The sequence below is a fragment of the Brassica napus genome, chromosome C8, assembly GCF_020379485.1.
Source record: "Brassica napus cultivar Da-Ae chromosome C8, Da-Ae, whole genome shotgun sequence".
NCBI lineage: Eukaryota > Viridiplantae > Streptophyta > Magnoliopsida > Brassicales > Brassicaceae > Brassica > Brassica napus.
The window spans coordinates 40,988,664-41,016,340 of NC_063451.1; the positions used below are offsets into that span (position 1 = coordinate 40,988,664).

The 27,677-nt window shown below is 36.1% G+C and overlaps 4 protein-coding genes and 1 long non-coding RNA gene across 6 annotated transcripts; 3 read left to right on the forward strand and 2 right to left on the reverse strand.

Moving 5' to 3' along the window:
- Positions 1-947: 947 nt before the first annotated feature.
- LOC106415693 (protein ENHANCED DISEASE RESISTANCE 4) lies at positions 948-4,426 on the forward strand. The gene is made up of 6 exons (XM_013856453.3): positions 948-1,352; positions 1,436-1,575; positions 1,839-3,606; positions 3,680-3,740; positions 3,820-4,043; positions 4,128-4,426. The coding sequence occupies exons 2-6, from the start codon at positions 1,461-1,463 to the stop codon at positions 4,180-4,182; spliced, it is 2,223 nt and encodes a 740-aa protein (XP_013711907.2). The 5' UTR covers positions 948-1,352; positions 1,436-1,460; the 3' UTR covers positions 4,183-4,426.
- Positions 4,427-8,877: 4,451 nt separating this feature from the next.
- LOC106413352 lies at positions 8,878-12,377 on the reverse strand. Its single transcript, XM_013854145.2, has 3 exons — positions 12,213-12,377; positions 9,228-10,408; positions 8,878-9,139 (listed from the first exon to the last, which is right to left on the reverse strand). Exons 1-2 carry the CDS (start codon positions 12,375-12,377, stop codon positions 9,950-9,952), a joined length of 624 nt encoding a protein of 207 aa, XP_013709599.2. The 3' UTR covers positions 8,878-9,139; positions 9,228-9,949.
- A 27-nt stretch (positions 12,378-12,404) lies between these two features.
- On the reverse strand, positions 12,405-13,197 carry LOC125592021 (pentatricopeptide repeat-containing protein At3g60980, mitochondrial-like). The gene is made up of 2 exons (XM_048766996.1): positions 13,003-13,197; positions 12,405-12,854 (listed from the first exon to the last, which is right to left on the reverse strand). Exons 1-2 carry the CDS (start codon positions 13,195-13,197, stop codon positions 12,405-12,407), a joined length of 645 nt encoding a protein of 214 aa, XP_048622953.1.
- A 696-nt stretch (positions 13,198-13,893) lies between these two features.
- LOC125591200 lies at positions 13,894-17,624 on the forward strand. The gene is made up of 3 exons (XR_007327171.1): positions 13,894-15,063; positions 15,367-15,444; positions 15,535-17,624. It is a non-coding gene; the product is annotated as an uncharacterized LOC125591200 (long non-coding RNA).
- Positions 17,625-21,234: 3,610 nt separating this feature from the next.
- BNAC08G31620D lies at positions 21,235-26,973 on the forward strand. Of its 2 annotated transcripts, none has more exons than XM_013856094.3 (9): positions 21,235-21,812; positions 21,886-22,074; positions 22,148-22,240; positions 22,333-22,515; positions 22,604-22,706; positions 22,802-22,987; positions 23,161-25,457; positions 25,880-26,418; positions 26,512-26,973. In XM_013856094.3, exons 1-9 carry the CDS (start codon positions 21,579-21,581, stop codon positions 26,519-26,521), a joined length of 3,834 nt encoding a protein of 1,277 aa, XP_013711548.1. In that variant the 5' UTR covers positions 21,235-21,578; the 3' UTR covers positions 26,522-26,973. The 2 variants fall into 2 exon arrangements, with proteins under 2 accessions (XP_013711548.1, XP_013711549.1); XM_013856095.3 differs by having other exon boundaries at positions 21,235-21,806.
- Positions 26,974-27,677: the final 704 nt, after the last annotated feature.

The window sequence follows — 27,677 nt, forward strand, 5'->3', positions numbered from 1 at the left end:
TTTCCTATTATCAAAGAATTATTCTTGTTAAAATCAAAGTAAGAATGTGTTGTAACGATGGTACAAAAAGATAAGTAAATAATGCTCATTTTTTCGTCTGTGGTTAGTAGTAAAGATAGAGATCACACTAAAGTAAAAGTCACAAAAAAAACAGTCAAAAGAAGCACACCGAAGAAAAATGTGAGTTATATTCCCACAAAGAAATCAGGAAAGTGGGCCTACCATCGGTGGTTCGTTTGGTGTGATATCAGGTCCCACTATATATGTACACATGGGCCACTTTTATTAACGTTTCTTTCTTCTTTGACCTTTAATTTACGAATATTTCCTTTTCTTGCCATCTAATTTATCTTTATCTTTTTTTCTCCATATTGTTGTTATTTTGCTCTAATTTATAAAAATGCTATAAATATTTTTCAAAATTATAGTCTGTCACATCTTTTAACAAAGGCCAAAACCCTGCTTTTCTTTTTACCTCAGTGCTCGCTGACATCGAAGCTAAAAAGAAAAGCTATTACATATACTCTATGGTTGTTATAAAAAGCAAAAGCAAAACTTCTTCCTTTTCTTTATAGTTTGGTTAATTCTTGATTGTGTTGGTGTTGGTCTCTATCTATATGCTGTACATCGTCCACTGAGAAAAAAAGATAAACATATAATAAAAAACTCTAAGAACCATGAAAACATTACTATACGTGTAATAATGTGTATAAGAGTAAACATTTATTTAAAAACCAATGATTTTGTATTTTTTACAACATAATTATTGAAAAACCAAAGTAAGTGGTAAAAACGTACACCAGGTCAGCATAAATGTACAGAGGGCAGAAGATTAGACGGAACTCAGAGTGGATGCTCCGTTTGGTTAGAGTGGGGTTGCGTCACAGCTCGGAAGGGAGAGAGAATAATTGAAACTAGTAGTAATAAAACGCTCACTGTGAAAAACGCAGTCGTTTTAATGAACGCCGTTTATTTATTTATTTCTTTTACCCAAGTGAGTGATTTATTTATTTTTATACTCTTGTCTGCTACCCACCGTGTGAAAAGGAGCGAGAATTGCAGAAACATATTAGCAAAAACCCAGAGAGATTTTTTTCTCCCAACAAGACCAAACTAGAGAGAACAAGTAACCATAAAAGGCAAACAGAGATTCACAAGTTTGCTTACTATTTTTATTTTAATTCCAAAGTTATGATTTTTACTTCTCAGACAGCATTTTCCTCTGTCTTTTTCTCTTTGTGATTTTCTCTTCTTTCTTGGTTCCGAGAAAACCCAAGATACAAAACAGAGGATCTGGTAGCACGAGAGAAGGAAGCTTAAACCCAACCAAAGAAGAAACCTCTGGGCTAAAGGTTCAGTTTTTAGTTTTTAAATTTCTTTGCTTCAAAACTATTTTCCTTTTATACTCATTCTCCTTTTAATTACTCTTTATCAGACGTTTAATTGGAAAGAAAAAAAAAATGGCTGAGTCGACAAAACTAAGACTAGTTCGTTGTCCAAAGTGCGAGAATCTCTTATCAGAGCCTGAAGATTCCCCTTTCTTCCAGTGCGGTGGCTGCTTCACCGTCCTTCGTGGTATAACTTCTGAGCTCCCAATAATTAAGTGCTTATGACTTTGTTGAGTGTGCTTTTTGGTAGAATCAATGTCTGAAGAAATTTATAGTTTTTTTTTTTTTTTGAAACTTTATAAGTTCTTGTTTTGATGTTCTTAAGACAAGAAGAGTTTATCAGCAGCTTCTGTTCTGTCTTTTTTTTTTTTTTTTTTAAATTCACATTTAAATAGTCTTATGTTTCTTTATGTATTCCTAATGAGACTTTGTGGTTTACTAACATAACAGCCAAAATCAAGGAGCGTGAAGTAGATTCGGTTTCAGACAAGTCCGTGGAAGATAGAGCCAAACCAGTTTCAGTTAACTCCACTAGCTCCCCTGAGAAAGCTAGTCAAACCTCATTATCTGACTCTGATGTTACTACACCAACTTCTCCTTCCCAGCTAAACGTTCCACTTGCCGTTGAGAGTGATCCTTGTTCAAAAACCAAGGCTTTGGATGTCGGTGGTAACAGCTCTACACTAGCTGATAAAGATGACCCTAAATCTCAATCCGGGAGACAAGAACCCGGTTTAGATCGGTTTAGGAAAAGAACAACCAAGAGATGTGACTCTGATAGTGTCATCAACACCAACAACAGATTGTCCACTTCAATGTATCCTCCTCTTTCTGATGAAGGCACTTCTTCTGCTCCTAACTACTTGCCACACTCACAGAGCCGTGAAGCTATCGAGCAGGACAGAGCTGGACTTCTTAGACAGTTGGATAAGCTCAAAGAACAGCTTGTTCAGTCTTGCAACGTCGCTGGCGACAGCAAACCTAAAGAACAGGCTCCTAACAAGGCTCCTCCGGTTCGGTTTTACAGTTCCGGAACAGGTCCTTCTTATTACCATCCTGAACCGCAGTTTCCTTACAACAACAATGACCATCATGGTCTGATGCATCCTTCTTACGGAAGAGGACCATACTTCTCCGGAGGAGGACAGTTTCTTGGCAATAACAACGATCTCTTCCAGCAAAACGGGCCGTTTCATCACTCCTCTTGCACTTGTTACCACTGCTGGAGAGGCTCAGTGATCCCTCACGACGCACCTTACAACGCCGGGTTCTATCCTCCTGAGAGCGTTATGGGTTTCGCTCCTCCACCTCATAACCATAGAGCCTACCCTTCTTCTCGTGCTCCGCCGCTTCATCAGCCTCATGGAAGATGGCCTGTGGACTCTCTTCCGCGTGTTCGTCCTCCTCCTAAGGTTGTGTTATCAGGAGGATCTCGTCATATCCGCCCCTTGGCTGGTGGCGCTCCGTTCATAACGTGTCAGAACTGCTTCGAGCTTCTCCAGCTGCCGAAGAAACCGGAAGCTGGAGGAGGAGGAGGGAAGAAAGAGGTGAAGATGAGATGCGGCGCGTGCTCTTGTTTGATTGACTTGTCTGTTGTCAACAACAAGTTTGTTCTCTCTGCAGCAAACAACACAGGAGAGGCTCAGGCTCGTGTGGCTGCTGCTGCTGCTGATTACACCTCTGATGACTATGATCTTCTCGGCTACGTGTTCCATTCGTTGGATGATGAGCAAGATAAGTCTCAAGACGTGCAGATAGTTCGTTCTCATTCCGCTAGCCTCTCTGAAGACGAGCTTAGCTCGGATAGTCTAACAGCGAAACCGCTTGACTCGCCTCTTCACGAGAACTTTGTTAACTACTCTTCGATCAACCACGAGAGGGCTGGAGCGGGGAGCCGCAGCTTTAGTTCAGAACAGGAGAGGGTGACGCTGAGTAAGACGATGAGACAGAACTCAATGAAGGAGGTTTCTCTTGCGAGTGAGATGGAGGTTTCTTTCAACGACTACAGTGGAGTATCTAAAGATCATCATCACCAGCAAAGATCAAAGAAGAACGGGTTCGCTAGCATTGTGAAGAAGAGCTTCAAGGATTTGACAAAGTCTATTCATAACGATGAAGGGAACAGAAGCAGTGTTTCTATAAATGGACATAGTTTAACAGAACGTATGCTGAGAAAAGCTGAGAAGCAAGCAGGAGCCATTCAGCCAGGAAGCTACTGGTATAATAACATTATTGGACTCTTTATGTTAATAACATTGTGCGACTCTTATATAATGTGTGTTAATTTCTAGGTATGATTATAGAGCTGGATTCTGGGGAGTTATGGGAGGTCCAGGTCTTGGAATAATACCGGTAATTTAACACACATTTTGATAACTGCTTCTTGTCAATGTGTTGTATTGTATCTAAAGCATTGTTGTTGTTGGTGTAGCCATTTATAGAGGAGTTAAACTTCCCAATGCCAGAGAACTGTGCAGGTGGAACAACAGGAGTGTTTGTGAACGGAAGAGAGCTTCACCGTAAGGATTTGGAGTTGCTTGCGGGTAGAGGGCTTCCTCCAGACAGAGATAGGTCATACATTGTGGACATTACCGGTAGAGTTATAGATGAAGACACTGGTGAAGAGCTTGATTGCCTTGGGAAACTTGCCCCAACGTAAGCTTCTTTTTTGGCTTGCTCTTTCTTCTTCACTAAGAAAGATCTATCTGACATATGTTTGGTTTCGTTGGAATGGTGTAGGATTGAGAAGTTGAAGCGTGGGTTTGGGATGAGATGTCCAAAGAGAGCTACTTGAAGGCAGTGATGCTTGCGGAGCAAGGCAACTACAAATTTGTCAAAAAGGAAAGAAGTTATGGAATTTGTCGAGACACTAATTATTAAATATTAGGTTCTTTTCTCCAAAACTAGTTGTGATCTCATGTTGAAATCTGTCAACTTTTAGTATTTGTAGTCTTTTTTTTCTTTTAATGTCAAACAAAGCTTGTCACAATCGATATGGTAGTATTTTATTAAGCAAATGAGGTCCGGTAAATATGTCACTGAATGCTCGCAGATTTTTTTCCGCATTACGCGCTGATTTATATTTTAAATCTGTTAAATTTATCAAAAATATTATGCGATCTTTCTGCATTTTATATTTAAATTCGGAATAAATGTTTTTGTTTAACCATTCTAAAAATGAAATATAGAAACTTGTAGAATGTGTATCATTAACATCGTATGGACGAGGAAGAGAGTTGCCCGGTAAAAGGCATAGGAGTCTTCTATATGGTCAGATTCTCACAGATGTAGTCATCAAAGGTACCAACTAATATAGCAACTTAATATATGGATGATGTTTGTCTCATGATACTGTAACCATAGGTGAGAACGGGACAACAGATGGTCAAGGAAGTAAATGGTGGGATTGGTTTAGAAATGGAGAGCTAAACTATACAAGACCTCATCTCGTTGAGCTCATGAACTCTACTGGTCTTATCATCTCCAACCTCACCTTCTTGAATTTACCTTTTAGGAACTTTTTTTTTTTTTTTTTTTTTTTTTTTTTTTTTTTTTGGAACAACCTTTTTGGAACATTCATCCTGTTTATTGCATGCCAGGTTACACTTAATCTAATGCTATTTGTTTTCAGCTAATCTTGTGTTCTTATATGGATTTTTTTTTTGGTTGTCTGAACAGAGATGTTGTTGTAAAGAATCTCACAATCTTTGCTTCTCTCGACTCTCCAAACACAGATGGAGTTGATCCAGGTGAGTTCCTGATGAATCTTAATTAGAATAACTAGAGACTTTTTCCCGGGCGTAGTTTCTTTCCATATTTTTAATTATATATTTTTATGATGTAAATTATTAGAGAAATTATAATTTTGTATTATTTTTGGTGACTACAATTTTCAATAGCAGAAAAACCATATAAACTGGTAATTAAGTTAAAAATAGTATTAGTTAAAATTCAGTTATTCTCTTACCTTGTTTATTTAAATGTTGGTCGGTTTCTTTCCATATATTTTAATTAACTTGGGATCTTTTTAAAAGATTGTATTTGATTTTATAAATATTTATGATGTAAGTTATTATAAAATTGTAACTTTGTATTATTTTTGGTGACTACAATTTTGAAATTATTAAAAAAAAAATTTCTTTTAATAGCAGAAAAACATTATAAACTGGTATTAAGTTAAAGTAGTATTACTGTTGTCCAAAAAAAAGGTTAAAATAGTATTTCATCTGTTTCTTTTTATATGATGTTTTAGTATAAACACATAAATTAAGAAACCCGGGTATTCACGCATGAAAATTGTCTTATGTATGCTTGACTTCGGTTGCCCGTTTTCTGAGTTAGAGTTCAATCCTTACCATGGGCACATTTTCAGGAAGTAATGTAGTAAACATTCGAATTTTAAAAATATACTTTTGTAAAAACACTCAATTACAACAAAAAGTAGTAAAAAATAACTAATCTTTGCTATTCTTAACGAATAAGACAAAGACTATACATTATTTTTTTTCATATTTAATCAATTGCTTTAACAGTTTTTCATAGAAAGTCTCAAAACATCGTACAAATTGAAACAAAAATATTTTTTAAAACATTATACAAAAAAACGGAGAGAGTATCAGTTAAAATTCATTTTTTCTCTTATTTTGTTTATTTAATTTTGATAAATTATGGTTAAATTAACGTAAAATCAAATTTTGTTTTTGATGTTAAAATCAACCAATAGGCGAAATGAAGAGCAACTAAAATCTTGTGATGTACATTAAAAAAAACTCTAGTCAAATACTTTTGTTTCCATGCAACAAAACAAATTTAAAATAAAATATCAAAGCATAATAATATTCTCTAAGAGATATTTGCGTATTTTTCTCTATGAAATTCCAAATAAATTATTTGATTTTTAAAAAACTTGACATTTTATTCTCAGTCAAGTTAATCAAGCATATTATAAATCTATTAGACAGAAAAGATAATTTCTTAGTTCAAAGCTATCCATAAGGGAATACATAGTGATAGAGTCTATTTCTCACTTTCACAAACATGACGTTTTTCAAATAATTTTTCATTTTAACTTATAGTTGGAGCTAAAATCAGTCTCATTAATTTGAGGGCCTCAAAACTCTTACCAAAACAAATATTTTTTTTGTCTTTTTTTCTTTGTGAACTTTGTCTCTTATTCTTTGTTTGACATATACTTACCATCTCTATTTTTAAATTAATGTTGTTTTTATTTAAAATTTGTCAACAATTTCCATTTTTATGATATCTTTCGTATTAGGAAGATATATTTGCATTGTCAAAAATAAAAAGGATAAATGTTCTCTCAAAAATATTAGGTTTATGTTATTATCACGTAATTTCCAATAGTTCATTTAGAACCAATTCTGAGAACCAATGGAAGAATTTATTTCTAAATTTTAAAGATATAAGTTGTATGACTTTCAAAATTTCAAAAAATACTATTGAAATTAATTTTAAAATGTTTATGACTCTGTAAACTCAGTTCTCTGATTAACTGAATTAATGATGTATTTCAAATATCAGTTAAAAATACAAAAAGACAATCCACACTATTTATAATAGTAATGCACGTACTACATGTCAAAGCTCATCATCATACATTTTTCTTTAAGAAGATGAACCTTTTATTTTCTTATTAGCAGTATGTGTTTATTCTGCTATTGCTCATGAATCCATTTAATGTTTGTCAAAATTCCAACACATATTTTTGGAGGAGTTATGTTGCGTTTAGCACCCAATGATCAAATAGCAAACCTTGAATATACGCAAGCAAGGTGTAAACCATATAAATTTTTTTTTTTGGAAAGAAATACAAAACGAAAAGAAAATGCGCCTCAGAGGTAGAAAATAATTAACTTTACCATGAATACATATTTTCCATGGTTGTTTTTCATTTATACGAATTTGCATTTTAGTTAGTGGGGCTGTGGGGGTGGACAATTCTTTTTGCCTATCAAATTTATCCAGTGACAATGAAGTAACAAACTTATTTCCAATTAACTATTCACTACAAGAATTCATTGAAATAGCTAAGGACTACCTAAGAAATTTTCGTAGCCAAAATTATTAGCTACAAAAATGGCGAAAGATGGCAACGAAACATAAAATGTTACCTTTGTAGCTAATTCTGTAGCAAATATGTAGCAATCCGTAGCTATATAGCTACGGATAGATTTTGTAGATGTTTTGTAGCTAAATAGCTACCAATAGCTAGAGATAAGTTGTTGCAAAAATAAAAATATATGTAACAACAAGTATCTACAAATTATGTTATAACTATAAATATAAACCGTAAACATAAACTCTAAATTTTAAATTTTAAATCTTAAATCATGAATCATATTTTTTTACCCTAAACTATAAACTCTAAAACTTAAATCATAAATCATAGATCATAAACTCTAAGCTATAAACCCTAAATCATAACCCTAAATTGTATGCTCTAACCACCAATCCATCGTATATATGGGATACCGTAACAACAATATTGACATTGTCACTAAGGAATATATGTAAATTTGTATCATCGCAATTTTTTAGAGTTTTATTATAATGAAGTTATGATAAAACTATATAAATAATTAATCAGAATATAGCTATATATTTGGTTCACCATAATGCAGTTCACTAATAGAGATTTTATTTGAAAGTTATCGTCACTTATTTATTTTAATCTCTCTGCTGAACTTTTTTGGCCAAAATTTTCAATCTCCCCCCCCCCCCCCCCCCCCCCCCCCCCCCCCCCGACTCCAAACTTTTTTCTTTGCCAAATTTTCCTTTCCCTCTTCTCATTTTCAATCTGCCTCTCTCCATATCTCACTCCCCCTTGGCAACTGAGAAACATAGTACCCAGCCTCTTCTCTCCATGGCTTCTTCATATCCTTCGCTGCAGAGAAGCAACTCGTCCCAAGGTACGATTCTTCTTTAATTTTTCCTTTTAATTCTTCTTCATCTTCCTCTTTAATAATTCAAAATCGATTTAGGGTTATATATAAATTAAATTATTTACTTGTTTGCAATCATTTATATAAAGCCACGGGAGATAAAAAAGTTATCTTGAGAATACTGGCATTTCATCAGCCATAATGTCTTCGAGGAGAGGGTTGATTCTCAGCGACGGGAGCACTTGGAGCAGATCCAGCAGTATAACAATTGCAACAACAACAACACGTGATTCTGATTACAGACAGGATAATAGCAAAAACATCAGCTATTTCACATCAGTGTTCAAATTGGCTAAAGAAAAAGCAAGCAACATCAAATGGGTACATCTCAACATCAAAGAACTGTATCATTGTAGCTATCTAATGAAAATAGCTTATGCATAGGATATATGCATAAGATAATATATCTCAACACATTCCTATCAAATTTGTTAACAGCTTTCAGTCAACCAACCAACACAAATGGATGGAAAACTAAAAAGGAAACATAAGCAATTATATGTTAGTACAAAAAATTACCCAAGATGTGAAGGAAGACTAAATCCATTTTAATGAGTGAACCTGGAACAAATAAAGTCAAAACAACTTTGTACAGGATAAGGTAGAACACCTAGAACATATAAAAGTATGTTTGATGAAAGACAAAAATATTAGAGTGAAAGCAAAACAGTCCTCAAACCCATCATTTTTCATGGTTCCAACTTCCATTCTTGTGTGAGTCAGCTATATGACTCATATGGTTAGCTTGTGTTTTCTAGTCTTCATCATTCTCAAACTGCTTAAAACACGCTGCAACACAAAATCGATACAAAATAAAAAAACAATCACGTAAAATGGTTACGTGTGGAAAATATACTAATGAGAAAAGACGAACAACCTCGATGAAATCACGAGAAACGTTAACCAAAGTCGGTAAAGCTCTTGTACCGGCTTGAACATCAGCTTCAACTTTCAAATTCTCGAACCGGACTTCAATCTTGGGAACTTCCATACCAACTCTACAATGAATATTTTTAACATTAATAAAAAAGAAAACCTAAACATAGAAACAGAGAATCAAAAAAGATATCTATCGAGTTGTTTCTTGATAGCGGAGAGAAGCTTGTAATTATCCTGATCGCTAGTGGCAAGAGCTTGACGAACAACCATCTCACGATCCGAACGATCAAGCTTCCTTACGTCAATCGTCTGCACGACGTTCCCGTCTGCGTAACCAGAAGTTTGCGACCGATGCAGAGTCGCTAAATGGCTCCCTTGTCTCTGCGACGGTAACCGTCGGATCGCAGCCCATCTCAGATCTTCTTCATCCTGCTCCTCTGTCTCAGCATTCAACGGCCGCGCAAACGATTTTCCTCCCGTCTCGACGTCGATGTCGAAATACTCACTCCCATTGGAAGCAGCTACCATTGATTATTCTCTTCTTCTTCTCCGAGGTCGATCAAGATTTTGTTTTCTTCTTCTGCGATCTCTGAGAGATATTTTTCTGTTTATTTTGAGGTACGATGTTAAAACGTCACAAACTCAAATTAAAAATCAAACCCCCAAAGTTTCACTCCCTTCTCAAATTCGCCCCAACACTTTCTCCCTTGTCCCAACAACTCAAGGAGGACTGATCAAGCGAGGATCAACCTCCGCCCTAGCCACACCTCCCGGCGCCTCCTTCGCCACCTCAACCTCACCTTTCCCAACCTCCACCGCCATGTCATCACCACCACCACCCCCGATCTTCTCCTCATCGTAATTAAGATCGCCTTCGTCCATCGCCGGCGGATCCGGCTGCATCTCGTAATCCTCCATCCGAGCTGCCCCCTCCCACGTGTACTTCCCGCCGTGACCTGACTTCGGCGGCGGACGCCTGATCTGAGTCCCGTCGGAAGGGTGCCTTTCCATCCTTTGGACGCCTTTCTCCATCAGCTTCTTCTCGACTTGATTGATCGTGTCAGGGTTTCGAGTCTTTAGCTCGAGTTTATCGACAGCTTTCCGACATTCCTCGTCCCGGTGCTCAGATCGTAGATCAGATCGTGAAATGGAATCGAAGAAGAGGAAGAGGAAAGGGTTTCACGAACCATCTACGAAATTAGGGTTTGGAGAAAATGAGGAAGAGGGATCTAGCGTCGGTGAGGTGAAGGTTAGGATGCTTTCCATAGGTGGGATTGCTGGGCTACTAAGATTATCTTGACAGATCAGAAGTTATTCGATGCCCAATATCCAAAATCAGTTATGACGTGGCAAAACGTTATAACATGATTGGTTGATTTTTTGTACCTACGTGGACAGTCTGACTACTCCTCATATATCCATTTTAGTATTAGTTAGATAACTTTTACTATTTTAATTTTTTTTTATGGCGGGCAACGTCTCCATATTTTATTAACTTTTACTATTTTAATTAGGATTAGATTTTCTTAGTTTTTTTTTAGGTTTTTATATACCACAATTGCTATTATTAGAATACTAAAGCGACACAAATTTATTGTGTTATTACTAGAATAACTCATATTTTTCAAAAACTATTAGAATATTTTTCTGGTCGAAGTTACTATTTTTCATAGTTATATAAAACGGAATTACAAAAGTGCCCTTAATAATTGATCGTTAACAGACTTTAAAAAAAAAAAAAAAATCTGTGGGATATTAAGTCTGCTAACTAAATCGGTTTAGAAAATAAAATATGTCAAAAGAGGGGTGTCAGATCTTGTATATGTTTGGGCCTTGACTTGTTTTGATTGGGTGGTTTACAGGAAATTTGGGGAAGGATGAGGCGCTACAACACCACCACCTTTGATTTTGGAAAATATTTTGAGTCTCGGGCGAAATATAGAGCACGAAACGCGTTTGAGGTAAAGAAAAACTCTGATTATTCGTGGAATTGACGGATTTAGATTGGTTAATGAAACCTTGGGCCTATATTGGAATTGATTGATTTAAACCTTGGGCCTATATTGTTCAAACCTAAGGCTAGAAGCTGGAGAGTCTCTGTCTAGAGCAATTCGAAGTGCAAGAGAGTGGCAAAATGGACAGATTAAAGTGAAGCAGAAGAGAAGAAGTAAACTCCATAACCCAATTGCTGATACATGAACCATCCTTGGAACAGATGCGGCGTGGAATGCAGGCACAGGACAGGCGGGTTTAGGATGGGTTTTGACACAAACTGAAGCAACATCTAGTTTCTCTAAGATTGCAAAAAAAGTACCTTCCCCTTTGATGGCTGAAGGCTTGGCTCTCCGAGAAGCTCTACAGAAGAGTAAGGACTTGGGTATCAAGACTTTAAACGTGGAATCAGATTCCAAAAACCTCATCAACAGCATCCTCAACGACAACACAATCTCTGAGCTTTATGGGATAGTGGCTGATATTTTACTTCTATCTGGTTGTTTTGATTTTGTATCCTTTAGATGGATCTCTAGAGAAGCAAACTATGCAGTCGATTTAGTTGCAAAAACAGAGCTTTGGTGTTAATGAGGCCTTTATGACCTCCACCTATCTATGGATGAATGAATGAATGTGTGTTTCAAAAAAACACTTAAAAAAAAAAAAAATCTGAACCTTAGTCGTTTGTAAAAGAATCAAAAATCTATTTTCACATGACATGAGAAGCTGCAACGACGATTTGGTACATATATGAATGGCCGTGGATGTTATAAAGAGATCTAGTTTTGTAGGAGAATTTCTAGTTTTTAGTTGCTAGAAAATAAATCGAGGATCATAAGCTGATTCACGATCCAAAACAACTAAAGAAAAAAAAATACAATTAAATATCCAAGACATATCTTGAGAACAAGAAGATAAAAGGGGACAATTAAAGCGCAAGCAGGCGATGAAGAATATATATATAGTATAGTCAAAACAACAGTCTGGAGACCTCAATGAGACTCGCATCGATCAACATGTTGGAGGTCTTTAAAGCATCATCGATTCGACCAGCATTGAGATAAGCAGCGATCATTGTTTTGAAAACGGCAACGTCAACGACGCCGAAACCAAGACCAAGTGAAAGAGCAAAGAGGGACTCAGCTTCCGACAACATGCCGTTTTCGCAACACCTTGTGATAATTTATCTGTCGTCTAAGAAGTTGTTCTTGGCTCTGGCCTTGTTGTAGGTATCGATTGCCTGGCTACAACGACCCATATCAAAACACTCGCCCACCATAATCTTAACCGTGCCAGAGTCTAAGGGTCGGCTACTTATCCCACTTTGACTTTGATCAAACATGTCATGGTACAGAGCCCAAGCATGAGTTTTTTTACAGTACTTGAGCAAGATTTTCAAAAGGGCGTTGCCAGTGTCCGGCGGGAGGTTGTTGTTTGCTACCCCAACACAAGGCTCGTAGCACTTCATAGCTTCCATCTCTTTACCTTGCTTGAACCAGTACTCCATGAATGTCGCCATGAGGAGAGCCAGTCTTTGTTCATATTCTAAAGAGAGAGAATCAGGTTTATGCCAGGAGGAGGAAAGTGCAAAAGCAGACCAAGCCCGTTTGAACTCGTCCAAGACAAGATTGGCCTTGTCCAAATTCCCAAGGTCCAAAAACCCTCGAATCAGATTGTTGAACGCCACGTGATCAGGCCGCCGGTACGGTAATTCCCAGGCCTTAAGCAATGCTTCGGCTTGGTCCAGTCGACCGGATTGAAACTAACCCTTTGGTCAAGACCCTGAGAGTATCGTCGTTTGGGTAGCCGCGGTATTTGATGGATCGGTGGAAATCAAGAGCTTCGTCAACAAGACCTTGTTGGAAACGAGACTCGATGATGCAGTTGCAGCAGCGGTTGGTGGGTATAAGCTTATGCTTGTTGAAGAAGAAATCGTAGAGATCGTACGCGTCCTTGTGCCTTTTATTCCGAAACATGCTTCCGATGATTGTTTCACATGTACAAAATAATATTCTCAATTTCTTCCTTAAATAAAAACTACATAATTACCTAATATGATTAACATATATATGACAATTAGTGAATATGAATAATACATATTCGATAACAATTTTTGTATCATTTTTTTTTTTTATATTATAAAAAAAATTAAACAATCACATTAATCATATAATAAAAAATTAAGTTTTTTCTTATATGTTATAAACAACTATGAATTACTAAAAATGGTAAAAGTCTCACATTCAAAATTTTGTGATCAATGGTTTAACTTTTTTTGTTCAAACAAGATACAAATGATCATAAATCGTATGAATATGAAGTCTCATTGATAGATATTTTTATTATATATATAGTAATATCATTTAAATGAAATTATATACTATATAAAATGTACAAATATGTTCATTTCAAAATTTTCATTGTAAAATTATTGAAATAATAATATTTTAATTTTAAGTTTTATTGATAAATCACACATTAAAATTTTAATGATTAACAATTTAAATTTTTGTTACAAAAAATATACAAATGTTAATAAAATCATATGAGTAGAAATTGTCAATAATAATTTATACGAAAATATACTATGTATATCTATGTCAATATTACTAAATTTTAATTATATACCATATAAAGTAAATACAATGATTTTTTGATCTATTTACCAAAAACACGATTATTAATAACAAAAGGTATTGATTTTGATTTATGTGTTTACTCTAATGTATATATTTTTATGTATACAAATTATTATTTAAATAGGTGGTTTCTAATATGTTATTTGATCCTGAAAATCCTAGAAATACACTTGTTCGAATCGAAGTGATTTTTAATATTGGAAACACTATATATTATCTTATACAATAAATGAGAGTTGTCTCTCTCCTTCTTCCTCCACATCATCGTTTTAGTATGGGCAAAATTGGACACGTGGCAGGTGATTTTTTTTGGTTCACTCTTTCTTTTTTTTACGTTTTGAGTGTTGGGCCTCTTATTTTGTCTTTTGTTATTATAGTTTTCTGGATTTTGGGCTTTTACAAGACGTTTTTGTTCAGACCAATCACGTGTAGGGTTTCATTATCTTCTTAACTTTAACATTCATAGCTCAGCAAGTCAGCATCCTTGCTAAGCCGTCGATCAACTCACTATAACGTATCTCATTTGCATTAAAACTTACTTTAATCCGAGTTTTAACGTGATTACCCCCACCTCCTACTCTCAAAACATTCAATTGGACTCATCGTCTCCCAATTAAACCGACGGGGGCTCCGACTATAAATCTCCTAGCGATGACAGCACAACTTCACCAAATCGAGAAGAACGAGGACCAGTCTCCAAGGTCTTCCGATCCGTTCACCCTCTCGATCACTCTCTAACTTTCGTTATCATCTCCTTGCTACTTTCGATTTCAAAATTTTAGTGTTTTTTCTTTGTTTTTTATGTGGGATAGTGTTGGAGATCAAGAGATCAAAGGATTGATCTTTTGATTTTAACACGATTATAATTTTATGTGCAGGAAGATGACAGGCTTAAGAGTATGTGATCAGTGATGCTACTGCGATTGTCCAGACAAGTTTATAGCATCGTATAATATCGTGGACGGTACTGTATACCAGGCTCCACAGCGTTGTAGTGTCTTTGCAGCTCGAGTTGTATGTTTCTTCATCTTTTCTATTTACGTTCATGTGTTGCTTAGAGGGCTGAGACGCAAACAGTTTTTTTTTGTTGCTGCTAAAGTGTTTTTTTTTTGTTTTCTTCTCTTTCTCCTCTAGGGTTGGCTGTTTATAATATTTAGAAGGCTTTCTCTGCAGCTGCATTAAAGTAGGAGACCATTAGGCAGGGTAAGATTCTATTTTCTTCAATAAGTTGGTTCTGTCTCAGTTTCATGTGATGTAAATATTTTTGCTACTAATAGTTAGTTTCAAAGTTTGTTGCGAGCTTGACTAGCTATGTCCATAAGACTGGACTGAGAAGTATATGTTTTTTTTTGTATGAACTGCATGTAGATGCAAATGTAAAAATTCTTTTAAATTAACTTAGGAAGCTCATAGCTGAACATATTTAATTTATCAAGTACTTTAGTATCTGTTGTTCTTTGTTGTGATTAACTTCATCGATCTTATGATATGATCTATGGTTTTCAGTTGATGCCAAAAACCAGAATGAGCCTTCTGAGACAAAGCCCCCAATAATACACAATCTTTCACACCACTTCTCTTTCGGTAAGTATCTCCAATATAAATTATTTTTTTTCCTCAGTTGGGTTTTGTGGGATTGCTCTGTGACAGAGGAATTGAATTTGATGTTCTTAGATTCATCAAAAGATGTCTTCATAGAAAACATGAAGCAACACACCTTATATAAGAAAAAAACGGAATTGAACAGTATATATGTCGAAGAAGTCAAGACTTCTTTGAGCAACGCGTTTCTTCAGGCCGATCTTGCTTTAGCAAAGGACTGCAACAAAGGCTCTTTTCTCAGGTTTTTCTTCTGGTACCTGGTACCTCGGCTCTTGCTGCCCTTATTTTTGGAAGGTATTTTTGTTAGCTTCGACCAAACTCGTCTTCAGAATCACTAAGATTTGATCTTAAGTGTAGGTTTGTGTGCTCATGATTGTTGTTCTGTTTCTGAACCAGACACTTAATGGTTGCAAATGCAGGAGATGGCAGAGCTGTTCTCCGTAGGAATGGTGAAGCCATAGACATGTCTCAAGACCACAAACCCATCTACTTACCGTAAAGAAGAAAGTCGAAGGAAGTGGCGGCTTTGACGATGCCAGTTACTTAAATGGCATAGCGATTAGGACATGAAACTATCACGAGGGTCATGATATCCACTCATAGAAGAGCCAGGAGATCAAAAAGATACATGTAATAGAGGAAGACAAGTTTCTGATAATGGGATGCGATAATTCAAAAGGTTTTTGTATCGTTAGGTGTGAATTACGTCGTCACCATGACCCGATAAAGCTTGCTTTGAGGTCTTTAAGGCTAGATAAGTTTGCTAACCTAACAGTGGTTGTTTAATTCTTGTCGGCTGATGACATGGCGATGGTCGCTCCTCTGGTGGAGGATCAAGTTTGACGGCATAAGCTTCTCAGAGATTGAGGGCCTTATTTGACGGTTGAATGAAAAGATAGTAACATTCCCTTTTGTGTTCTTGGCTGAGCTTTTTCTTTTTGTTGTATATTTGGTGTCTGTATGTAACTTCCAGTGTCTACATGCCCCAGTTTTGTGTAAGCGGTTATGTGTTCATGAATGGATTGAAAGTTTTTATATGTACATGCTTCATTTAGCTTATATAACTCCATGGATTCCAGTTTATGAAAACAAACTAGATTTGTATGCTTGGTCGCTAACTACATGCATATCCAATTTGTATGCTTGGTTGGTCGCTATTTTGTCCACTTTCTTAAGCAAGCAAATAGTTTTGTAATATGAACATTAACAATATACATTATTAAACACTTAAGGTTAATTAGGAACCAACAATTGTCCAACATGAAAATAGTTTTACATATTTTTTCACTTTTTAGAAGATCATAACTACACTAGAAATTCTACAAATTAATATTCAATAAATTAATAAACATTATAAATTAATAAACTTAATCGATTTCAAGTTGGGTCAATTCAAAATATGACACAAATTGATAAAATAATAAGATAATATCTTGTTGAAGATCCCATGTAAATAAATAGTCTCGCTAAAATCATAATTTAATAATTTCTATATATAAAATTCCTGTAAGTATAAATAATATATTATTGTATTGTTTGTTTTCGATTTACAATGGTATTATTTTATAATATCTAAAAATTTGTCTCTAAAAACACATTTAAATTATATGACACATATCTCATATACATCAAATAATATAATAAAAAGGATATGCAGGTCGATGTATAAAATTTAATGAATATATAAACAGTGAAATCAAATATTTTTTCTTATTATACGAAAATATTTTCAAAATATATATATTTAAAAATTATTATTTTTATAAATTAATAATTCTGTAAAGTAATAAATTTATATAGTGCCAACATTTTTAATAGAGTTTTACTGTATTTTTATTTGTCCATTTTCTCAAACAAATAGTTTAGTAGTATGCATATTAACACTACATTATTAAACACTAAAACTGAACTATAAGTTTCTGTCTAACATGAAAAGTTTCTATAACTTCCATAAAGCAATACATTTACACTTAAAAAAAAAGCCGCATCCACATAAATTGCTATATCAGTTGAATGTCAAATTAATCAACAATACCATCAAAAAAAATGTTCATATTTAAATAACAACAAAAAAGTTTAAAGCAAATAAGAAAACAACTACAATTATTAATACATCAGTAACCCGCCATCTAACAAAAGTTCTATATAAGATCTTCAATAAAGAGAAAGATTCACAAGAAAATATATTTCTCCACTATATTCAAAAACAAAAGAAAAAACAAATAAAATGGTATCATATACTTTTAGTCAACAATTATAACAAACCCTGCCGTCCACTTCAAAAACCTTAGCCTATGATATTTTGCAGCAGAACTACTTAGGATGATGAATCAACACATTCAGTTAATGAATCAATGTTTGGATAATGACAATTCAGAGGATCATTACATTGAGGGGTTAAATCATTATTTCTCCACCATAAACCTATCAAATGACTCAACCATCTTTGTCAATCCGTATATGGGAACTATGACCATGGTATGTATCTTTATGGTATATTAATGTTGTGTAGAGACAATTGTGAAGATGTAAAGAATTTTTGAATAAGCTATCCTGGAAAATAGTCAATTCAAGTCCGATCAATGTTGGAACATGATTAAGAATTCACTTACTAGATTCCAAATCACTTTGAAAACAAAGTATTTAACCAATACGACCCCAATGAAGCCTCCAACAAATTGCCACATCTTTGACATAAACAATGTATGCAAAAATTGTTACTATTTTAAGAGGATGAAATAATTTATTATCTTCCTTAAAACAAGATAATCATAAAAAACAAAAGCATTTACATTTTTCCTTCTGGAAGTTCAACTTTAATTCATGTTTAAATGTCAACTGAATTTATTTTATTACGACTATCAGCTTTTTATTATACTTTTATTGATCAGTCATAACCAGTTATGCTATTCCATATTGTCCTAAGCAATTTTAAAACAAAATAATACACTACGGCCGCTTACCACTATCAAATGAATTAGAAAATATCATTATCTTTTAATATACATTCATCTTCATATTTTTGAACATATTTTCTTTACTAATACCACAAAATAAACTATAAATTTATTTAATAATAAAACATGCGAACCTGGCGCGTAGCGCCAGAAGACCACTAGTTTCATATAAATTAAATATTTTAGTTTTGATTTTTATTCCTAAAAAGCTTTTAATGAAATATCATAACAAAATTTCAATCACCTCCTTTTGAATTTTTTTTTTGAATTTGTTCAAAGAATGAAAGATTTAATCATTCGGCTAATATTTGTTTATCCATAATACCATATCTACCTATTATAATTGTAATACTGAGAAATTTAAACTATTTATTATAAGTTTCCTACTTTATCATTTAATAAATCGAATATTTTTTAATTTATACATAGTTTACATATATACTAGAATGGTAAAATATTATATATTTCTTATTTGTATACTCTTAAGTAACTAAACTTCAAAAGCGTAAGTTAATAAAATAAGTCATTTGTTTTGTTGTTCTAGAATTAAATAATTTTTAGACCAAACTGGTGAATAGATACTAAACAAACATTTATATTTTGAGTCTGCACTTATATTCTATAACAGTTTGATATATTAGATTTGAACACTAACATAAGAATATAGTTTGTCGGTGATTTTTTCAAAAAATGATTCTTAGATATGTATTTGGAGTGAGAACAATTTTTACAAATGTCATTCCTTTTAAATATATATTATTAAAGCAAAATCCTTATTAAAATCATGTCCTTAGTTTTGAAGTTATTTACAAGAAAATGCAACTTTCTTATTTAGATTTTCTTATTATTATTTTTGCCTCATTTAACATCAAATGAAAACATAATAAAACCAGTAGTCCAAATTAGTAGTCCAAATTAGTAGTCCAAATTACACACAATACAACCATGATCCTCAAGTCAAACACGGAGATAGTAGATGATGTGGTAAGAACAGAAGAACCTATTGGGTGGATTAAGCCACCGTCTGGATGTTTGAAGTGTAACGTGGGTTCATCATGGGTAGACCCTCATCACTCGAGTGGAGCTTCGTGGATTCTTCGTGGAGAAGATGGTCAAACCATTATGCATAGCAGACGTTCATACTCCTTCATGTGATCCAAAGCGGAAGCAGATCTATGGGCAATGCACTGGGCGGTGGAATGCATGCATAACACTCACCATGTCAACGTTATCTTCGAAGCTTCATCTGAACAACTCCATAATGTCCTTTCTGAGCCATTTCACCACCTTGAGTTCACTGGTGTGGTGCAATCTATAAACCAACTTCTCAATGGGATTAATGGATGGAGCCTTAACCACGCCTTGCAAGAACGTAATGAGGCAGCTGCAACTATCGCCGTGAGTGTAACACGAGATCGGCGCTATCAATCATACATGGCACAGCATGAACCTGCTTGGCTTCACCATCTGCTGGTCCTGGAAGCTTCTTCCAACTAGAGGAAGGGTCGACCTTTCACCCTACACGCTCATATGTTTCCTCTTACATTATCATTTTCTTACACATCTTTCTTGGATGCCTACTGGCATTCTTTGTTTCAGCTTTGTCGTTTTATTTTCGGTGTTTCCTTTGTGAACATCATACTTGTCCTCGTTACTTTGTTTCTCAGTGTTATAAAAAAGATCTAGTAATCCTAGTAGTCCGATCACACTGAAAACATAATAAAGAAAATATCTCTTCTGGACTTTCTCACACTTCATTAGCAGTTTATTTTATTTCTCTTCATGCTATTGTAGGATAATCTTGAGCCAACATAGCTGCGACAGTTTGTGGTGTGCCTCTCCTTTTATTAGGCGGTGTTCTTGTAGTAACAACAATCAAACAATGAAATCAATTTTTACATCGTACATCTTTTTATTATCGTACATATTTCTATTATTAAACAATGAAATCAAGTTTTACATCATACCTCTTTCTATTATTAATACTAATTCATTTAATTTTATTATTTCATTTCACTTTCATATTTTATATAACATTTCCGGTAATCATAACAAATGATTGTACAAAATGGATTTTGCATTTTCCCTAAAATATAATAGAATTATCATACATTCATCAAAATATCTATGAATAAAAAAGTTGCACTAGTAATATCTAATTTTTCTTAGTAGTTATCACTAATTATTTCGGTCTAGGAAAACTTTAACCATAATCAACCCAAATTAATTTGATTTGGTTTCTATTCTATTGGGTTTGGTTTTAGTTTGGTTTGGTTTGTGTTTGGTTTGGTTTAATATGATTTTTTGTGTTTGTTCATTTCAATCGAGTTGATTTTTTGTTTTGTTATAGCTCAGTCACAAAAATATAATTTTTAAAAACATAAACAAATCATCATTTTAATACTAAATCGTTACTTTCTTCGTATTTAAACATAAAACTAAACATCACAATAAAATGTAAAAAATGTAATTCAATAATTTTATATTATTATTTTTAAACTTAATATAAATATTAAATGTAATTTTTCAGTTTTGATATTAATATATAAAATTTATATTCTTACTCTATGCATTAAAAAGTAAAAAATATATAAAAAATTATATTTACTTGTTTATGTTAAATGGTTAAATATATTAAATTTTAATATTATTAATATATCTAATTAGAAAACATTTCGATTTTTTTTTGGTTTGGTTTGGTTTAAAATCAAATCAATCTGAACCATTTAGATTGATAAAATTCTTAAACCAAATTGTTTGGATTCGATATGATCGGTTTGATTGGTTATGTTCGGCCCTACCAGTACTTCATCATCATCATCATCAACGATTTCAGTCTGGGAGTGAACGCCTTCGACCTCTTGAAACTGCTAGATTCTCTCTCGATCTATTCTTGATTGATTTAAAGCTCTTTTCTATTTTTAGAATATAACTTTGGTCCTCGTAGGGTTTTCTCATTCCCTCCTCCTCTTCGATTGCTTATCGTTCAATTCGATTTGGCCTCTGCGATTTCTTAATTCCACCCAATTCCTCGATTAGATTCTTAGATCGAAGGTCAATTTGGCTTATAGCGATAAACGTTTACTCCATTTGCGTGTTTATTGTGAATCCGAGAAAGAGAGTGATTGCTAACGGTTTTGGGCAGAGTCTTTGATTTGCATGGGTGAGAATGGATCATTGGCGGAGGTTTCTCCACCGAATGGGCTATTGCCGGGAAAGGCTGCGTCTGTTACACGGCCCCTCGATGCGGAGAGATGGGCCAAGGCGGAGGATAGAACCGCTAAGCTCATTGCTTGCATCCAGCCTAATCCTCCTTCTGAAGATCGACGAAATGCGGTTGCTAGATACGTGCGGAGGCTTATCATGGAGTGCTGCTTCCCTCTTCAGGTTGAGGTGGAGTGCTTCTTGATTTGTCTATGATGATACTTTACTTTAAAAAACTTATCACTTTTTCATTGCCTGTTAGATCTTTACTTTTGGATCGGTGCCACTGAAGACTTATCTGCCGGATGGAGATATTGATTTAACTGCCTTCAGCACGAACCAAAGCCTGAAGGACTCCTGGGCTCATTTGGTTCGTGATATGCTTGAGAAGGAAGAGAAGAATGAGAATGCTGAGTTCCGTGTTAAAGAAGTCCAGTATATTCAGGCTGAAGTAATGCCTTGATCCTTCATTGATTTGGCATACTCCACTGTGTATTAAGCTTTTGTTGGTGCAAATGTTTCAGGTAAAGTTGATTAAGTGTCTGGTGGAGAACATTGTTGTGGATATATCTTTCAACCAGATTGGAGGTTTGTGCACACTATGCTTCCTTGAGGAGGTTAGCTTCCAACCATAGAGAACATTCCTCTTTCTTTTTCTGAATTGGTATATATTTTAATTTCTTTATCTTTATGTTGTTTATGTATGCAGGCTGATCTCTTTATAAACCAGAACCATTTGTTCAAGCGTAGTATCATATTGATCAAAGCCTGGTGTTATTACGAGAGCCGTATATTGGGAGCTCACCATGGGCTTATTTCTACATATGCCCTTGAAACCTTGGTTCTTTACATATTTCACGTTTTCAACAACTCGTTTTCTGGACCCCTCGAGGTAAGTGTGACATTACGAAACTTGTCTTTGTTCTGTCAAGAATGCTTCTTTCAAATCGTTTTAACTGGATTGCTTGCTGCATTTGTAGGTTCTCTATCGTTTTCTTGAGTTCTTTAGTAAGTTTGACTGGCAGAATTTTTGTATTAGCCTCTGGGGTCCTGTTCCAGTTAGTTCACTACCAGATGTAACAGGTATTTTTTAAAAAGTGCCGTTCATCTCACTTTTGCTTTAATTGTGCATCGTACTGTATTTAGTACGTACTGTCTTGACGTGCAATGTTTCACAGCGGAGCCTCCTCGAAAAGATGTTGGAGAGTTACGAAAGAGCGAAGCGTTTCTTAAAGAGTTTAGTAGGGTTTATGCAGTTAACCCTGTTGCTCAAGAGACACAGGGGCATCCTTTTGTTGCCAAACACTTCAATGTTGTAGACCCTTTGCGTGAAAACAACAACCTTGGACGCAGTGTCAGTAAAGGTGCTCTCCTGTTTCAGATTTTTTGTACAATACGTACTTTTATAGTTTAACGCGAATACATATCTTGCCTTGGTAGCTTATTGAAGATGTTCTTTTCTTTATACAATATGTAGCTAGAAGATGCCCAAACTAGACGTTGATTTGCTTACGTGCTTGGATTTTTGTTTTGGCAGGTAACTTCTTTAGGATACGAAGTGCATTTACTCTTGGTGCGAAGAAGTTGGCTAGGTTACTTGAATGCCCTAAGGAGAATTTGATCCATGAAGTTAACCATTTTTTTATGAATACATGGGAAAGACATGGCAGTGGTCGTCGTCCTGATGCTCCTGGAAATGATCTATGGTTATCAAGACTGGGAGATCCTGAGCCTTGTCTTCAAGCTGACAATGTAAGTAATTCTTCAAGCAGCAACAGAAACCAAAATTCCGCCCCTCGCAGTGTGCCCTCTCGACAGAACAACGGTGGAACTGAACTTATATCTAAAGCAACATATCATGCCCAAAAGAACAGTGGCAACTCTTACCAACTTGCTCAGGAAGTTCGTTCTAATCAAAGTGCTTCAAATGGTAAACTTCAGCAAACTGTTAAGCCAGAAATCATGGTGAATAATTTTCATGGAAGGCATCTCTTTGCCAGGACGCGGTCTAGCCCTGAGCTTACTGAGACATATGGTGAAGCTCTTTTGCCATCAAGGCGTAGTAGAGCCCCAGAAGCTGGAAAACGCCAAACTAATTCCGCGAGGGCTGATAATATCAGGGAAAAAAACCTGGAGTCGGAGAGTTTGTCAAGCAGTATCAGAAACGCGGCTGACTCATCGTCAGTTAGGCATACACCATCCCCTCGAAGTCCTGATAGCACTGTTGACATGAGTAGTGCAGTGAACAGCTATTGTGATGATTTAGGTTCAGTTTCCGTGAATGAGGATTTCTCTGCCGCAGGGGAACAAGAACAAGATCTTGTTAACTCGATGACATATGTTGCAGGGCAAGGTTTCAATGGACACTTCCCTTTTCCTTTTAATTTTTCTACGGGCCCCCACTTACCGTTTCCAATTACACCTGCCATCTTAGCTTCAATGGCATATGGTCAGAGGAATGTGCCTGGTATTATTCCTTCTAACCTTCCTTTCATGGAGACACCTTGGAGTACCAATGTGCAATATCCTCAAAACTTTGTGCCTCCACCATTTACCCATTATTTTCCGAGTGGATCCCATCCAATGTCAGAAAAGCTGAGCAAAGCTGGTAATGAAGAGATGGGGTCTCTAGAAGTGAACGTCAAAGAGTCTGACCATGATCAATGGTACGAGCAAGAAAGGGTAACTCCTCGTTTTAGACTTGAAAATGGGGGTTATGGAATGCATCAGGCAAATGATAAACATCATTCATCTTCTGCAGAGCACAGTTTCGTACCCTCAAGTCGTAAAACACGGTCAACAAGGGGGGATGACTTAGAAAATTCCCACTCTCCAGTCAGAGGCAGTCAGATTCAGAGTGAGGAGAGAAACGCAGGCTCTAGATCTGTTTCTTGTGCTAGTTCCGTTAGAAGCAGGACTTCATCTGAAAGCTCTTGGGATGGATCAACTACAAGGGGCTCAAAGCCAGCTAGGGATAAACGGAACAGGAAAGTAGCTTCTGGGGCTGTGCCTGCACTGTATGGAAAAGGCAAGAGTGTTCCTGAACACTCAATCCAGGTTGAAGGTGATAACAGAGAGTGGATTCCTGTATCAAGCAATGAAATAACCGAAAGGGATCTGGGCCCTTGTCCTACTGTTGCTTCATTTCAACTACAAAGGCATCAAGTACATGGCCATGAACTAGCTCAGGCAAGTGGATCAGAGTCCTCAGTGTCTCTTGCTCCATTCATCCTTGGCCACGGCATGCAACGAAAGGAGGCCGATAGTTCTGGATATACTTTTGTTCCCACTGGGCCACCAGTTCCGTTCTTTGCAATGCTTCCAATGCACAACTATCAAGCTGGTGGTAATGCGACATCAGATACTTTGGCGAGCCACCTCAGTGTGGATGAGGTAGTAGAGAATCATGACCCCTGTAAAAGTTTTGACTCGTTCAGGGGACTTGATACGTCTGAGATAAATGTGTCTTCGCACTCCACCGGAGTTGGCTCGTATGTAGAACCAAGGGAGCACAAAAATGATATTCTCAATGGAGATATTATGAGTCATTGGCAAAATTTGCAGTATGGCCGCTCTTGCCAGAGTTTTCAACATCCGCCGGTGTTGTACCCTCCTTCTGTTTTAGTGCCACCTGCTTCTCTCCAGGGGCGTTTACCATGGGACGGTCCTGGAAGATCTCTTGCTTACACCAATGTAGTTAATCAGCTAATGACCTACGGACCTCGTATTGTACCCGTTGCTCCTGTTTCTACCAGGCCACCTAACATTTACCCTCGCTATGCCAATGAAACTCCCAGATATCGAAGTGGGACGGGGACTTATTTTCCAAATCCTGTAAGAACTGAATCCCTTCCTTGAGCTTCCATTATATTTCGTGCATGCTTTCGTCCATCAAGGTACAAAATTCATTTTGTTGTCTGGCTTAAGGCATGAAGAGGAACTTTTGTGTTATTTCATAATCCATTAAATGTTTGACAGTCTTATGGCCTATGGGTCTTGAATGAATTCACAACATGTTGTGTTTGCTTACCTTAGTTGCCTTCAAGTCTGCTACTTCGAGAGGTTTAGGCATGTTTCAGGCTTTGCTTGTGGATCTTGTTCGTTCTATCTTTAACCGCCCCTGCTTGTTATATGCTATGCTTATTTTGCTGAAGAATTGCTATCTCCTCCTTTACTGATGGTATATAGCATTCATGACGGTTTTGGTTTGTCACACTTCTCTGAACTTTTTTTTTTTTTTGAATTTGTTGCTGAAGATTTCCCCTAGGGAGCAGCGGCCTGCATCTGGCATGAGACGAGGGAACTATGGACATGACAGAAACGACCATCAAAGCGACAGAGAAGGCAACTGGAATACTGGTACAAAGGCACGGGGTTCTGGACGTAGTAGCCGCAACAATCGTAACCAAGTTGATAATAAGCCAAGGCAAGATCGATCTGATAGGCATTGGGGGTCATCGTATAGGCATGAATCATCCTCGTATTCTTCTCACCATTCTCAAAACGGTTCTATTCGCTCAAATAATTCGCAAGATGCTCCCGGGAATGTTGCTTACAGCGTATACCGACTGCCACCGGGCATGACGCAGAACAGTGTGACGTCTCCAGAGGGACAACACAACCCTCCATCTGCCATGATGTTTTATCCATACGATCATAACTCTGTGGACGAAGCGCCACATCTTAATGACGGAAACCATTCAGCTGGTGGTGGTGGGGCATTTGAAGATCAGCCAAGGTATCGTGGTGCTCATATGTCTTCACCTGATGATCCTTCCTCGCCTCGTTTCCCCAGGTAAATTTGATATTTTAGACTTCCAATTGCAGACAAATGTTAGTTTTCAGAGCGAAACAGTCTTCTTGATCAGATTTTTTGCTCACCCAACAGGGGAAAGTAACATCAATGGGGCTGGAATAAACACAAGAACTTGGAAGAAACAGTGTGATCACATCACTAGGGATCTTTGGAAATCAAAAGAAGGCAAAGAGTTGTGAAGCCGTGAAAAGAAGAGTAACGACAGGAACTGATCTACCTCAGAGGCTCAGACCAATCTGGAATTGCGTTCAAGCAACAAAGAGAGAAGCCAAGTAAAGAGGGACGGGTAAGCATCACTCAGCGAACCAACCTAGTTTAAAAAGACGCAGCAAGCTGGCTGGTTCACGACTGTTTCTCAGGCGAATTACGGTTAGGTAACTTTTTTTCACTCTTTCCATAGAAAATGTAGCCTTTGTGCCCCACATAGATGAACTATTAGAATTCAGGGCTTATCGTTAATCATGTTTCTATAAAACATTCAAGAAATAATGTGTCTACTTTCTTTTAGAAGAAAAAAAAAATCGTATTATAGCTTTTTTTGTCACCAACTACCATTCATTCATTCCATTTAATTGTTTGATGGGGGAATTAATTCTTCACCAGCCACCTCTTGTTCATACAAAGATAAGGTGTTCTTTGCAAGCAAATCTACAACACCATTACTCTCTCGAGATATCCAGCCAAAAACAACAACATCAAACTCATTCGACAAACGGAGGATGTCCTCCAGTATCCCATACAGCTCCATATCCGGCTCTCTCTTGTTGATGGCTTTTATTAGATGCGCAGAGTCCGACTCGAACCGCACTCTCTTTAGGTTCATGTCGTGGCCAAATTTTACCGCCTCTCTGAGCGCCAACGCCCCTTGCAGTAAGGGCCGACGAGACAAATCGTATTATAGCTAAATTCGTAGTTTTTGATTTGATTATTAAACCATTATCATGGCAGAAAATGTGGAATAAGAGATAAAAGATTACCCTCTGTAATGGAGGACAATGGTTTGAATTGATTTAGGAAAAGTGATGAGATCTTGTTCGGGGCTTAGCGAATAGTCACATAACAATTTCTCAATATTGAATTTATTTAAAAAAAACGTTCGAAGTGAGACTACTTATTATGAGAATTGATTTTATCATGGTATAATTTTAAGAAGAAAAGTGGTCCTGATCAAAATATTGAAAGATGCCATTCCGAAAGGGTTACAGAGAGCAGGTCATGCCATACCTTGTCGTCGTAAC